We start from the raw sequence: 15700 nt of genomic DNA, 5'->3' as shown, positions 1-15700 counted from the left end.
AAAAAAAAAAAAAAAAAAAAAAAAAGAATGCTACTTGCATGTCACTCTTGAATTTATACTTTTTGAATCTTCAATTTTTCTCAATGCCACCACTACACTGCTGCCTTATTACATTCAACTCAGTCTTATATTACCTCAGTCCTTAAAGTTCAGCATACATTTGCTATCTTTTATCTGTGAAATGTAATAAGGACGTGAACTACTAAACATACTCATGAGAAATCCTTACAATGCATTATGGTCTTACTAAAAAAGAGTTCCAAACCTGAGGAGTTAGACACAAATCTAGTTTATGAAAACACTACTGTCAACATATTCAAATACTGAAATATTAGTTTTAATACTTTATGTGACTGCTGAACAATATAGTGATCTTTTATTACTGATCACTTACATTTGACCAGTAAAGTTACTCAAATGATTTTCAGCTTTGATGTTTTTGGAGCATCATGTAATTTTTTTTCAAGTACATTCATTTATTTTAAAACAGTTATTAGATACCTATCACATGCCAAGTATTGTTTTAGGTGCTAAAAATACAACAATGAACAGAACAGACAAAAACCAGTGCCTTTTAGGAACATATATACTAGTGGAATAGGGAGAAGTAAATATATTAAAATATGTTTCAAGTTATCATAAATGCTAGAGAAAAATGAAACAAGGGAATAGCAAGATGGCAAAATAGGAACAGCTCTGGTCTGCAGCTCCCAGAGAGATCAGCACAGAAGGTGGTGATTTCTGCATTTCCAACTGAGGTACCTGGCTCATCTCATTGAAACTCGTTAGACAGTGGGTGCAGCCCACGGAGGGAGAGCCGAAGCAGGGTGGGGTGGAGCCTCACCCAGGAAGCGCAAGGGGTCGGGGAACTCCCTCCCCTAGCCAAGGAAAGCCGTGAGAAGCTATGCTGTGACGAACTGTGGATCCCGGCCCAGATACTATGCTTTTCCCATGGTCTTTGCAACCAGCAGACCAGGAGATTCCCTTGGGTGCCTACACCACCAGGGCCCTGGGTTTCAAGCGCAAAGCTGGGCAGCCATTTGGGCAGACACTGAGCTAGCTGCAGGAGTTTTTTTCATATCCCAGTGGCACCTGGAACGCCAGCAAGACAGACCCATTCACTCCCCTGGAAAGGAGGCTGAAGTCAGGGAGCTGAGTGGTCTAGACCAGCGGATCCCACCTCCATGGAGCCCAGGAAGTTAAGATTCACTGGCTTGAAATTCTCGCTGCCAGCACAACAGTCTGAAATTGACCTAGGATGCTGCAGCTTGGTGGGCGGAAGGGCATCTGCAATTACTGAGGCTTTAGTAGGATGTTTTCCCCTCACAGTATAAACAAAGCCACTAGGAAGTTCGAACAGAGTGGAGCCCACCATAGTGCCACAAAGCCACTGTAGCCAGACTGCCTCTCTAGCTTCCTCCTCTCTGGGCAGGGTATCTCTGAAAGACAGGCAGCAGCCCCAGTCAGGGGCTTACAGATAAAACTCCCATCTCCCTGACACAGAGCACCTGGGGGAAGGGGCTGCTGTGGGCGCAGCTTCAGCAGACTTAAACATCCCTGCCTGCCAGCTATGAAGAGAGCAGCGGATCTCCCAGCACAGCGCTCGAGCTCTGCTAAGGGACAGACTGCCTCCTCAAGTGGGTCCCTGACCCCCGTGCCTCCTGACTGGGAGACACCTCCCAGCAGGGGTCGACAGACACCTCATACAGGAGAGCTCCGGATGCCATCTGGCAGGTGCCCGTCTGGGACAAACTTTCCCAGAGGAAGGAACAGGCAGCAATCTTGCTGTTCTGCAGCCTCCACTGGTGATACCCAGGCAAACAGGGTCTGGAATAGACCTCCAGCAAACTCCAGCAGACCTGCAGGAGAGGGGCCTGACTATAAAAAGGAAAACTAATAAACAGAAAGGAATAGCATCAACATCAACAAAAAGGACGTCCACACAGAAACGTCATCCAAAGGTCACCAACATCAATGACCAAAGGTAGATAAATCCACGAAGATGAGGAAAAACCAGCACAAAAAGGCTGAAAATTCCAAAAACCAGAATGCCTCTTCTGCTTCAAAGGATCACAACTCCTCGCCAGCAAGGGAACAAAACTGGACGGAGAATGGGTTTGATAAACTGACAGAAGTAGGCTTTGGAAGGTGGGTAATAACAAACTCCTCCAAGCTAAAGGAGCATGTTCTAACCCAATGCAAGGAAGCTAAGAACCTTGAAAAAAGGTTAGAGGAATTTCTAACTAAAATAACCAGTTTAGAAAAGAACATAAATGACCTGATGGAGCTGAAAAACACAGCACGAGAACTTCATGAAGCATTCACAAGTATCAATAGCTGAATCAATCAAGGAGAATAAAGGATATTAGAGACTGAAGATCAACTTACTGAAATAAAGCATGAAGACAAGATTAGAGAAAAAAGAATGAAAAGGAATGAACAAAGCCTCCAAGAAATATGGGACTATGTGAAAACACCAAATCTACGTTTGAGTGGTGTACCTGAAAGTGATGGGGAGAACGGAATCAAGTTGGAAAACACTCTTCAGGACACTATCAGAGCTTCCCCAACCTAGTGAGACAGGCCAACATTCAAATTCAAGAAATACAGAGAACACCACAAAGATACTCCTCGAGAAGAGCAATCCCAAGACACATAATCATCATATTCACCAAGGTTGAAATGAAGGAAAAAATGTTAAGGGCAGGCAGAGAGAAAGGTCGAGTTACTCACGAAAGGAAGCCCATCAGACTAACAGTAGATCTCTCAGCAGAAACCTTACAAGCCAGAAAAGAGTGGGAGCCAATATTCAACACTCTTAAAGAAAAGAATTTTCCACTCAGAATTTCACATCCAGCCAAACTAAGCTTTGTAACCAAAAGAGAAATAAAATCCTTTACAGACAAGCAAATGCTGAGAGATTCTGTCACCACCAGGCCTGCCTTACAAGAGCTCCTGAAGGAATAACTAAATATGGAAAGGAAAAACAGGTACTGGCCACTAGAAAAACATACCAAACTGTAAAGACCATCGACACTATGAAGAAACTGCATCAACTAATGGGCAAAATAACCAGCTAGCATCATAATGACAGGATCAAATTCACACATAACAATATTAACCTTAAATGTAAATGGGCTAAATGTCCCAGTTAAAAGACAGAGACTGGCAAATTGGATAGAGTCAAGACCTATCAGTGTGCTGTATTCAGGAGACCCATCTCATATGCAAAGACACACATAGGCTCAAAATAAAGGGATGGAGGAATACTTACCAAGCAAATGGAAAGGAAAAAAAGCAAGGGTTGCAATCCTAGTCTCTGATAAAACAAACATCCAACAAAGATCAAAAATGACAAAGAAGGGCATTAGATAATGGTATAGGGATCAATGCAACAAGAAGTACTAACCATTCTAAATATATATGCACCCAATACAGGAGCACCCAGATGTGTAAAGCAAGTTCTTAGAGACATACAAAGAGACTTAGACTCCCACACAATAATAGCGGGAGACTTTAACACCCCACTGTCAAAATTACACAGATCAACGAGACAGAAAATTAACAAGGATATTCAGGACTTGAACTGAGCTCTGGACCAAGCAGACCTAAGAGACATCTACAGAACTCTCTAACCCAAATCAACAGAGTAATATACATTCTTCTCAGCACCACATCACACTTATTCTAAAATTGACCACATAATTGAAAGCAAAACACTCCTTAGCAAATGCAAAAGAAAGGAAATCATAACAAACAGTCTCTCAGATCACAGTGCAATCAAATTAGAACTCAGGATTAAGAAACTCACTCAAAATCACACAACTACATGGAATCTGAACAACCTGCTCCTGAATGACTACTGGATAAATAAGGAAATGAAGGCAGAAATAAGTAAGTTCTTTGAAACCAATGAGAACAAAGACACAATGTACCAGAATCTCTGGGACCCAGCTAAAGCAGTGTTTACAGGGAAATTTATAGCCCTACATGCCCACAGGACAAAGTGGGAAAGATCTAAAATTGACACCCTAACATCACAATTAAAAGAACTAGAGAAGCAAGAGCGAACAAATTCAAAAGCTAGCAGAAGACAAGAAATAACTAAGATCAGAGCTGAAGTGAAGGACATAGAGACACAAAAAAACCTTTCGAAAAAATCAATCCAGGAGCTGGTTTTTTGAAAAGATTAACAAAAGAGACCACCAGCAAGACTAATAAAGAAGAGAGAAGAATCAAATAGATACAATAAAAAATGATAAAGAGGATAAAACCACTGATCCCACAGAAATACAAACTACCATCAGAGAATACTATACATGCCTCTACGCAAATAAACTAGAAAATCTAGAAGAAACTGATAAATTCCTAGACACATACAACCTCCCAAGACTAAACCAGGAAGAAGTCGAATCCCTGAATAGACCAGTAACAAGTTCTGAAATTGAGGCAATAATTAATAGCCTATCAACCAAAAAAACCCCAGGACCAGATGGATTCATAGCTGAATTCTACCAGAGGTACAAAAAGGAGCTGGTACCATTCCTTTTGAAACTATTCCAAACAACAGAAAAAGAGGGACTCCTCCCTAACTCATCAGCATCATCCTGATACCAAAACCTGGCAGAGACACAACAAAAAAAGAAAATTTCAGGCCAATATCCGTGATGAACATCCATGCGAAAATCCTCAATAAAATACTGGCAAACTGAATCCAGCACATCAAAATGCTTATCCACCACTATCAAGTCAGCTTCATCCCTGGGATGCAAGGCTGAGTCAATATATGCAAATCAATAAACATAAGCCATCTCATAAACAGAACCAATGACAAAAACTACATGATTAAAGGCTCGTGCCTGTAATCCCAGCACTTTGGGAGGCCAAGGCAGGTGGATCACCTGAGTTCAGGAGTTCGAGACCAGCCTGGCCAACATGGCGAAACCCCATCTCTACTAAAAATAAAAAAATCAGCTGGGTGTGGTGGCAGGCACCTATAATCCCAGCTACTCAGGAGGCTGAGGCAGGACAACTGCTTGAAATGAGGAGGTGGAGGCTGCAGTGAGCCAAAATCGCGCCATTGCACTCCAGCCTGGGAGACATGAGCAAAACTCCGCCTCAAAAAAAAAAAAGAAAATGAATGAAATTATTATATGTTTATTCCAGTACTCAAATATAAAAGATCCTCATGATAGAATCCTTCCAGTGCTTCACTGGATGTTCACTCAAGTAAATATAATTGTAATTAGCACAATGTAAAATGCGCTAATTATCATTTTATAAACTCACATAAAATCACAGTAATTTCCAAACAGTCCGTATCTCCTGTACGTGGTAGTAGACACACGTCACTCAAGTCAACCACTTGTTAGCTCTGTGGCATAAGCAAGTTACTTTACCTCACTAAGTCACAGTTTTCATTTACAAATTGAAGGAAATAATAGAATCTAAGTTACAGAAGTGTAAGAATTAAGAATAAACATAAATGCCAGGCACACTGTATATACTCAACAAGTGTTAGCTATTTTTAATATCTCAACTGTGAGCTGTTACTATGTAAGACATTCTACTGCCATCTGCAGCATTTCAAATACTTCATGAATATGTGACCCATTACCTATTGATTGACTCTGCAGCCAACATGCGAACTCGGTGATGATTATCAGCAAGAAATTGTGTAAATACTTCATTTACAGGAAAGTCTTTTCCCATTACATTAAGAATGGCCCATTGTGAATAAGGATCGGCCTATGGGAAAAGAACTGAGGTTAAATACGAAATAGAGAAAAATTACTCATTAACAAACAAAAACTGCTTTAAATTTTTCAATGAAGATCTTACTAATAAAATGTAAAAACTCACCTCAAGCAAAGTTTTAAGGCAGTTTACTAGGGCCATTCTGACAGAGAATGTACATTTCCTCTCCTTTGCTAGATGCCTGAAATCAAGTAAGTTTTCCAAAGTTAAATAATCATTCTGGTAAAAGCACTCAGAAAACTCACTGAATATTAAGGTTATTATAAGTTGCTTCCAATATGTCTTTCTGTGCTAAACTTATTTGTCATTATGAGGAATATACCAACATACTCACCTTCCCAAAAATTCAAGCTAAAAGAAATTAGTTTGAAAGAATTCATTTTAGTGTATATTATTCATTTTATACCATTATATCTCTTTTTCGGAGACTACCATAGGGTTAACCACATTATAGTAAACTTACTTTAGAAAGAAATTTCTTTGTTAAAGTTTTGTTTGGTATATTGAAGATTTCAAAATCACATTCAGGCCGGGTAGTGCTGGCTCACGCCTGTAATCCCAACACTTTGGGAGGCCGAGGTGGGCGGATCACTTGAGATCAGGAGTTTGGGACCAGCCTGGCCAACATGTTGAAACCCCATCTCTACTAAAAATACAAAAAAATTAGCCAGGCGTTGTGGCGGGAGCCTGTAATCATAGCTGCTTAGGAGGCTGAGGCAGGAGAATTGCTTGAACCTAGTACGTGGAGGTTGCAGTGAGCAGATACAGCACCACTGCACTCCAGCCTAGGTGATGGAGTGAGACTCTGTCTAAAAAAACCACAAAAACAAAAAACATTCTATTGATTTAGAATTACTCATCAACCAAATAGTACAAGGGTTCTAAATTATATGTATGTGCTCCTCTGTAAGTATCATGGTGTTATCTCAGAATGTGAAAATATGCATAAAATAACCAGATAAGAACAAGGCCAATTTGTTCACTCTGGAACATGAACAATTCAACTGATTTTGGCTTGTTGTCCTTTCTTTATTCACTATACATGTCAAATTATTAAGTGATTCAAAATTTGCAGAGAAAGGAGTTAAACAGTTTAGAAAACCAAGCCTTAAACAAAAAGCAATGTAGTTATTCAAGCAACTGAGGAAACACAAATTACATTCTGCTATTCTTAAAAGATGTATTAGCTATGTAGGAAGATCAGAAGAAATCACTGATGTGGATACAAAATTTGCATTCATATCCACAGATAGCAAAAGAAAAATAAGACCACAAAGTAGACTGTACCTACCAAAATGCTCCAATTACTGTAAGAAACTGTCCTTGAGCATCCCTTGTGTTCTCAGAGTCCATACTGCTTTGACCTAGGTTTTTCACTATATGAAGGACATGGTTTAAAATAGTTTTACAAACATCTTGGTCACGACGATACAAAGAACACACATTGCTGTGGTAAAAAAAAGTTTAACTTTATAAGCTTAACAGAACACATCGGTTATTTTATAAATTTAAAGTGAACATAACATAAGGTTTTAATTTCTTACGATAGTGGTTTCAGAAGTTCAACAACATCTTCCATTGGCAAGGGGTATTCTTCTCCAGGAAGCTCCTTTAAAAGCATTAGATACTAAGATGGTAGGAGGGAAAAAAATCAGGTTTATTCACAAATCATTTACTTTAAAAAGTATATAAACATAGGGCGGGCGCAGTGGCTCACACCTGTAATCCTAGCAATTTGGGAGGCTGAAGCGGGCGGATCACAAGGTCAGGAGTTTGAGACCAGTCTGGCCAATATGGTGAAACCCCATCTCTACTAAAAACACAAAAATTAGCCGGGGGTGGTGGTGGGTGTCTATAATCCCAGCTACTCAGGAGGCTGAGGCAGGAGAATCGCTTGAACCCGGGAGGCAGAGGTTGCAGTGAGCCAAGATCGTGCCACTGCATTCCAGCCTGGGCAACAGAGTGAGATTCTGTTTCAAAAAAAAATTTTTTTGGCCGGGCGCGGTGGCTCAAGCCTGTAATCCCAGCACTTTGGGAGGCCGAGACGGGCGGATCACGAGGTCAGGAGATCGAGACCGTCCTGGCTAACATGGTGAAACCCCGTCTCTACTAAAAAATACAAAAAACTAGCTGGGTGAGGTGGCGGGCGCCTGTAGTCCCAGCTACTCGGGAGGCTGAGGCAGGAGAATGGCGTAAGCCCAGGAGGTGGAGCTTGCAGTGAGCTGAGATCCGGCCACTGCACTCCAGCCTGGGCGACAGAGCCAGACTCCGTCTCAAAAAAAAAAAAAAAAAAAAAAAAAAAAAATTTTTTAAGTATATAAACATAAATTCATACATGCACACACATGCGTGCACACACACAGCTGTAAATTTTTAAAAGGTGTATAGTAAAAACAGAAGGCTTTGAAGTCAAACAGCAGAATTCAAATCCCAGTACCACAGCCTTAACTTTTCTGGTTAAAAAACTTGCCTTATGTCATCTAGGGCCTTCGTACCCTCATCTGTAGAGTAGAGATATATCACTTACCTGGCCAGATAACTGTGAGGATTAGATAAAATAAACGTAAAAGTCCAGCTTCTATTGTGGGAGTCAATAAATGATCATTATTACCACTGCTGCAGTTAAGAGCTTGAGCAAGATTCTGAAACTGTAAGTCTCCACTCTCCCAAATAATGCTTGGGGATAATAGACCAGTGGTTGAAAACTATTCTATTAACGAATTTTGGAAAGCAGAAATCATCACGGGCAGGGAAGAAGTCAAACACCTTGACCTATCTTCCCATAAGGCAATCTTGTAAGGCTCTTTATGGTACTATGGACAGAAAGGGCTGTTGCAACGACCAGTTATAATGGTAGTTATTATCTAGGCAGCCAGTTTCCGAGAACTACCAAATAATTTTCTAGCTATACTGAAATAATAAGGGATTTTTTTTCCTATTTAAATATAGAATAACATATTTCTTATTCCTTTTCAGATATTAACAAAGGAAATTAAACGATCCTTTTCATTATTTGACATGAGAGTCATGTACATGAGGTTACTGAATGTTTTGAAGTGACTTGAAACACCAATACTTTAAGAAAAGCATATAACTTCCTCTTGGTCAGGGATAGAGACTTAACTAGAGTATCTATCTGCCAGGACCTAAACCAGGGGCCCAAATAGGGCACAACCAAACTTGTTTTCTTACTCTAAGGGACTGACGTGCATTTTCACCAAGGGTGGGAAACATGACCACGGATTCCACCAATGACTCAGCCTAAAATTTACTGTGATCATAGGTTCTAATGTTTGACAATTTGCTGGAACTGGGGACATGACCTAGGATCCAACTTGTTCCTCGCTAGGCCAGGGGCTCTACCTCCATATACACTGGGGCTGGGGCTAAGAAAATGGCTCACATGGTCAGATTAGTTATATACAAGGTTGCTGAGCAAATAAGTAAATGAGCAAATAAGTAAAGGTTGAGTGGATAGCCAGGTTTTGGGGTGTTTTTTTAACTGCTAGTAAAGAAATTTATAAATTTAGTCAGAAAAAAAGATAAACTGTGTGATGTTGGCTTGGATTTGAAGGTATCTATCAACAGACAGATAAATGGAAAGGGTGAAGGCAGAAGAGGAATTACTTTTGGAACATTCTCATCAAAGTATAAATCTAATCATAAGGAAACATCAGACAAACTCAGAGCAATGGACCTGTACTATTCAAATATATGAAGGTCATGATAAATAAAGAACTGTTCCAGACTGAAGGAGACTAAACAGACTACACACCTAAACGCAATGACAAAATGTTAACTTCCTGATTTTGATGATTATACTCTGGCTAAAGAAGTGTATCCTTATTTTTAGGAAATATACACTGAAGTATAAGGAGCATCATGTGTGCAACTTCAACTCAAAATGGTTCAGAGAAAATGATATGTATCTGTGTATGAGTGTGTGTGTGGAGAGAGGGAATGATTAGGTAAATATGGTAAAATGTTAACTGTAGTATTCTTGTAACTTCACTATCATTTTGAAATCAAATCCAAAAAACTGGAAATATTTAAACTAAGGTCAAAGGCAAGATTCCAACTTCAAACACAATGTTATGTAATATTTTTACATTCAGGGTCTATGTTTCTTAGCCTAATTAAATAATTTATAAGAATTAAACCTAAAGAGAATAAATCTATCCAAAACCCATCTAAGTTTTAATATTTCAGCATCCACTTAAATTTGTTCATAGCACATTAAAAGAAAAAGTGTTATTTTCCAACTAGTCTCAGGTTCATTCCTCAAGAAAGCAATTTCAATTCTTCAAAGATACCATGTGATTCTTACATGTCAACTCATTACATTTAGTCAGCAACATCAGATAAAACCCAAGAGCTTCTTCATGTAACGTAACTCACCATATGCAGGTGGAGGGATTTGGTAGGGTCTAGCGTGCTAGAATCAATTAACATTAACAATTTCCTCCGAATATCAGCTGCCCTAAAGGACACAGTATTGGTCTGAGCAGTAGTTACACACAAACACAAGAACTTGAGCATGTCTAAGAAGAGTAGATCTTGCTTTGACAGATATTCTTCAGCTAAAGGATTAATGGCACCTAAAAATAAAAAGCACTCATTAACACAAAGAGAGGGGGCACAACAGCCACATATATTCATATTAACTTAAATTTCCTCCTCTTCACAAAAAAAAAAAATATGAAAAGCAAAATTATAGTGAAATTAATTATATACTAAAAGCTTCAAAAGTCTTTTTGAAAAATTATCCAGCATTCTTTTGTCAAGAAATAATTTAAAATATGGGGGAAAAACCCTTTAGACAAAGGATCACTGCAATAATGTTTATTATAGGAAAATAGAAAAAAAATTTAAATTTCTAATAATAAAAAATGTCAAGTAAATTATGGTAGTTATATAAGATTGAAAAATGGTGAAGCCATTAAAAAGAATGACTATCAAAAAAAGCAACTACATGGAAAAATACTTATAATTAAACAGGCATTCATAACATATGTGAATGTTGATGTTGATTACAATTTTGAAAGTTTCTACAGAGAAATAATAGAAAAAGGTTAACAGCAATGGGATTACAGATATGTTTTCATTTCCTGCTATTTGCCCAAATAACCTATCATATGGTTTTATTTATTTATTTTTTTTTTTTGAGACGGAGTCTCGCTCTGTCGCCCAGGCTGGAATGCAGTTGCACAATCTCGGCTCACTGCAACCTCCACCTTTCCAGGTTCATGCCATTCTCCTTCCTCAGTCTCCCGAGTAGCTGGGACTACAGGGACCTGCCACCAGGCCCGGCTAATTTTTGTGTTTTTAGTAGAAACGGGGTTTCACCATGTTAGCTAGGATGGTCTTGATCTCCTGACCTCCTGATCCGCCTGCCTCAGCCTCCCAAAGTGCTGAGATTACAAGCGTGAGCCCCCACCCCTGGCCTGGTTTTATTTCTTTAATAGTTATCTTAAGTTCCTTTTACGAAGAATAAAATAAGAAACTAATAAAATATGAAACTAATAAATTCAAGTAAAAATCAGAAAAATATAAAGTATATAGGAAAAGAACAATCCTAAAAGGCTATACTAAGGAAAAATGAAATAAGCATAAAATTGATATCAATGAGGCCTCTTATACTGCCAAACCAATATAAATAGGTAAAAGAAATACCAAGTAGTAAACAGGTATTTACCTACGGTACTTTGGCTCTCTCCAGGTTCATTTGCATCACTAACACTACTATCAGGGTAATCATTAAATAGATTCATGGATGACTGCTCCTCCACCTCCATTAGATTTCCATTAGTATCCTGTTCCATTGATTCTACTTCTCCACGGTCAAATGGCTTTTTGATTAAGGATGCCTTCAAGGAAGAGAAACAAAGATGTTCAAGATGGCTTCTTGCAGGAGCATGTTGTAGTTAAAATTTACCTAATCAGGCCAGGCACAGAGGCTCACGTCTGTAATCCCAGCAACTTGGGAGGCCGAGGCAGGCAGATCACCTGAGGTCAGGAGTTCAAAATCAGCCTGGCCAACATGGTGAAACCTCGTCTCTATTCAAAATACAAAAATTAGCTGGGTGTGGTGGTGGACACCTGTAATCCCAGCTACTCAGGAAGCTGAGGCAGGAGAATCACTTGAACTCGGGAGGCAGAGGTTGCAGTGAGCTGAGATCATGCCACTGCACTCTAGCCTGGGTTTGACAAAGCAAGACTCTGTCTCAAAAAAAAAAAAAAAAATTTACCTCGTCAAACAATTCAAGGTTCATGTGTAAATATGAACACTACAGTGCTTTTTCTACTAAATCTAAATGTCCAACAATAGTAAAATGGATATATAACCTGCAATATGTCTACATAACAAAATAATATGCAAACTTTAAAAATTATTTCTTATACTAAGAAGTTCTGTAACACCCAAAGTGTTACCCAAAGAGGGGGCAGGAAAATGTCTAAATTGGTATGACTATTTTGGAGGACAATGACAATATCCATCAAAAAGTAAAATTTACATTCCTTTTGAACAAGAAAGTCTACTGCTAGAAATTATCCTATATCCATCATATACACAAATACAAACAGACAAAATAAAAGTACAATAATCTGTACCACAGAAGTCGTTGTAACCCAAAAAACTAGAAACCACTTAAAATGTTAATTAAGAGCAGATAGTCTTTTTGGCCCAGTGCAGTGGCTCACACCAGTAATCCAAGCACTTTGGAAGGCCAAGGTGGGCGGATCATTTGAGGTCAGGAGTTCTACACCAGCCTGGCCAACACAGTGAAATCTGGTCTGTACTAAAAATATAAAAATTAGCCGGTTGCGGTGGCACACATCTGTAATCCTAGCTTCTCAGGAGGCTGAGGCAGGAGACTCTCTTGAAGCTGAGAGGTGGAGGCTGCAGTGAGCCAAGACTGTGCCACTGAACTCCAGCCCGGGCAACAGAGCAAGACTTCATCTCAATAAAACAAAAATAAAAATCAATAAAAAAGAAAAAAGAAAAAAGAAAGGAGCAGATAAGCTTTCATATACATATATACTATTCACTATTCCCACACAATAGAATACCATGCACTACTAAATAAATAAAGTGTAACAGCAGATAGCTTATAAGTACAGTGACATGGAAAATGATTAAGATGTGTCATAAAATGGAAATATTCAAGTTATAGAATATGTTTTCACTCAATAGATATTTCAATATCTACTTTGTATGCCCGGCAGTGTTCCAGAAAAAAGAATGTATGTGGCATAAGCCCATTTGTATGGAAGAAAAATAAATACTACAATACGAATATGTTGCTTGCCTGGCAAGATTTTTGGTCACTTTTAAAGAACAAAGAATTATTTTAAATTTTGGTACAATGTTGCATAGAAACAGGTGTGAGCCTGGATGATTCCTTCCCAATTTTTTAGTGTATTATTTATTGAGAAACTAAAGGCAGGCACTGACTATGCTAGGTATTGATATTAAGAAGCAGTCAGGTGTATTTCCCCACAAGACAAGTAACTTTATTTAATTTCCACATTTTATTTTATTTAAAAAAAAATTTTTTTTTTTTTTTTGAGACGGAGTTTCACTCTGTCGCCTAGGCTGGAGTGCAGTGGCATGATCTTGGCTCACTGCAATCTCTGCCTCCCAGGTTTAAGTGATTCTCCTGCCTCCGCCTCCTGAGTAGCTGGGACTACAGGTGCATGTCAGCATGCCCGGCTAATTTTTTAGTATTTTTAGTAGAGACGGGGTTTCAACATGTTAGTCAGGATGGTCTCAATCTCCTGACCTTGTGATCCACCCACCTCGGCCTCCCAAAGTGCTGGAATTACAGGAGTGAGCCACCGCGCCCGGCCTTAATTTCCACATTTATAAAAATGTAAGATGCTATATGTTGTGAGATGCATCCTTATTTACAAAGATATTTCAACAAAAAAATTATGCCTATTAGAATCAAAATATGGTAAGAAAAAAAAGGAAGCATACTTACAAAACTTTTACAAATATCTGCAATGTCATTCATTAGCTTTGATGTTAACAATCGCAGGAAAAAGCCAGATGCAATCTTATTTGGACTCTTCTGCAATTAAGACAAACAAAGAACCAAGCAACAAAGAAATAAAAACAATTATTCTTGGCAGATAGTGTTTTCTCTATCTTGAATGAAATGTAGATAAATAGTTTACTATCAGGGCCAAGATACACACTGCTTCAAAAACACATCTTTTCTATACTGTGCATCTTTCATTGTGCTTTAACAACATTAAAGTAACAGCTATTGACCCTAAACATAAGTAAGCTATAATTATAGGTTAGAGTTTATTCTTCTACTTTTCTCCTTCCCCACTTACACCAAAAGGGAAGAAAAACACGTTACAAAACCAAGAAATACGTTGATAATATTGATATATGGCCATGTACCTAATACTAGGTTTCAAATATATTTCCAATTATTATCAATACTCTGGGGCCTGGCTTGGCTACCCCACAGGCTGCTGCAGATAAAAACAAAGATTACACACAGTAGCACTCTTTCTACCAAATGTTATGTAAGATGATCTGAGCAAAAGAAAGTAAAGTATGTGCTGGAGTTATTGTTGTGCTGCTCACTAGCCCTGCTATGCATACCACATAGTTTGGGTCAAAAAATTTTTATTGACTGAATGAAAATATCCTAGGAATAAAAAAGTCATCTTTATGGTTGTATATAAAAGTTGTAAGACAATCTCAGAAAACTTCCTGAAATTATAAAATTAGTTTCATGAGAAACTCAGATTCCTATTGCTTCTTCGTCTGGATATTACCTTTATGTACCATTCAATTTAATTTTAAATCGGTTTGTGCAACTTAGAATGTGACCAGATATGGTAGCTCAAACCTGTAATCACAGCACTTTGAGACGCCATGGTGGAAGGATCACTTGAGCCCAGGGTTTGAGATTAGCTGGGGCAATGTGTAAAACCCCATCAATACAAAAAAATACAAAAATACAAAAATCAACCTGGCATGGTGGTATACACTTGTAGTCCCAGCTACTAAGGAGGCTGAGGTGGGAGGATCACTTGAGCTCAGGAAGTCAAAGCTGCTGGATCGCAGTGATGTGATCACTCGCTCTGGGTAAAAGAGCGAGAGACTGTATCAAAAAAAAAGAATAAAAATAAAAGTAAAAAATAAACTTATGAGTGGACACCAAAACAGTAACACCAACCAGTAATCAATCCCTTGCATAGGCTACAATTCCAAGTACAAAGAAAATGTTAGCTAGGTGGTGCATGAACGTAGTCCCAATTACTTGGGAGGTTGAGGCAGGAGAATTGCTGGAAACCAGGAGGTCAAGGCTATAGTGAGTTGTGACAATCTCACTGCACTGCAGCCCGGGTGACAGAGAAAGATCCTATCTCACAAAACAAAACAAGAAGAATAAAATCTTACCTTGGTACAGTTACTCAAGCAACGTGTACATAGATGCATCATATTTCTCAAGGAACCAATTCTGAATTCCTCATTTGTCTTATTTTTAAACAGAGTGATACTTTCTCCTGCACATTGCATTAGAGACTATTACGAATAGAAGGAAAAATGCAAATTCCAGTTAAAATTATAGTTTAGTATTGCTTTTTAAAGTGTACTTTGATCTTGGACAAACTATAAAATAAAAAATAAAGTGCACTTAAGAGAAAAAATGAAATGTTCTTAGAAGTTCCACATAGTTATACAGCATAAGCAAAAATCATTAACAGTTTTTTTAAATGGCAAATCTTATACTCTGTTCCTGCAAATCATACCAGTAACAGAGTACTACCAAGAGATAAGAGTTGCATTCTTACAGCCTACTTGATTAACACCCTTAATCAAAGATTCTTCAATATAACTGATCAAAGGGAAAACTTTAAAAAAGACAAAAATCAATATTTTAATGAGATTAAATTTTAATGTGATAATACTTCA

The 15700-nt window shown here is 38.4% G+C and overlaps 1 protein-coding gene across 10 annotated transcripts in view; it reads right to left on the bottom strand.

Moving 5' to 3' along the window:
* The window catches only part of ATM (ATM serine/threonine kinase), a 134151-nt gene that overhangs the window by 83706 nt on the left and 34745 nt on the right, over positions 1 to 15700 (bottom strand). For 9 of the 10 annotated variants that reach the window (XM_030917282.1, XM_030917283.1, XM_030917284.1 and 6 more), the window contains 8 exons: positions 15185 to 15310; positions 13743 to 13832; positions 11453 to 11624; positions 10156 to 10355; positions 7302 to 7384; positions 7049 to 7204; positions 5863 to 5938; positions 5618 to 5748 (listed from right to left, as the gene is read on the bottom strand). In XM_030917282.1, coding sequence (XP_030773142.1) covers positions 5618 to 5748; positions 5863 to 5938; positions 7049 to 7204; positions 7302 to 7384; positions 10156 to 10355; positions 11453 to 11624; positions 13743 to 13832; positions 15185 to 15310 — 1034 coding nt within the window. The remainder of the gene's footprint in view (positions 1 to 5617; positions 5749 to 5862; positions 5939 to 7048; positions 7205 to 7301; positions 7385 to 10155; positions 10356 to 11452; positions 11625 to 13742; positions 13833 to 15184; positions 15311 to 15700) is intronic. The other variant, XR_004053464.1, reaches the window with a different exon arrangement.

Source organism: Rhinopithecus roxellana, chromosome 15 (assembly GCF_007565055.1).
Source record: "Rhinopithecus roxellana isolate Shanxi Qingling chromosome 15, ASM756505v1, whole genome shotgun sequence".
NCBI classification, from domain to species: Eukaryota; Metazoa; Chordata; class Mammalia; order Primates; family Cercopithecidae; genus Rhinopithecus; species Rhinopithecus roxellana.
The sequence above is the reverse complement of the archived record's forward strand: the minus strand, read 5'-3'. Positions and strand labels throughout refer to the sequence as shown.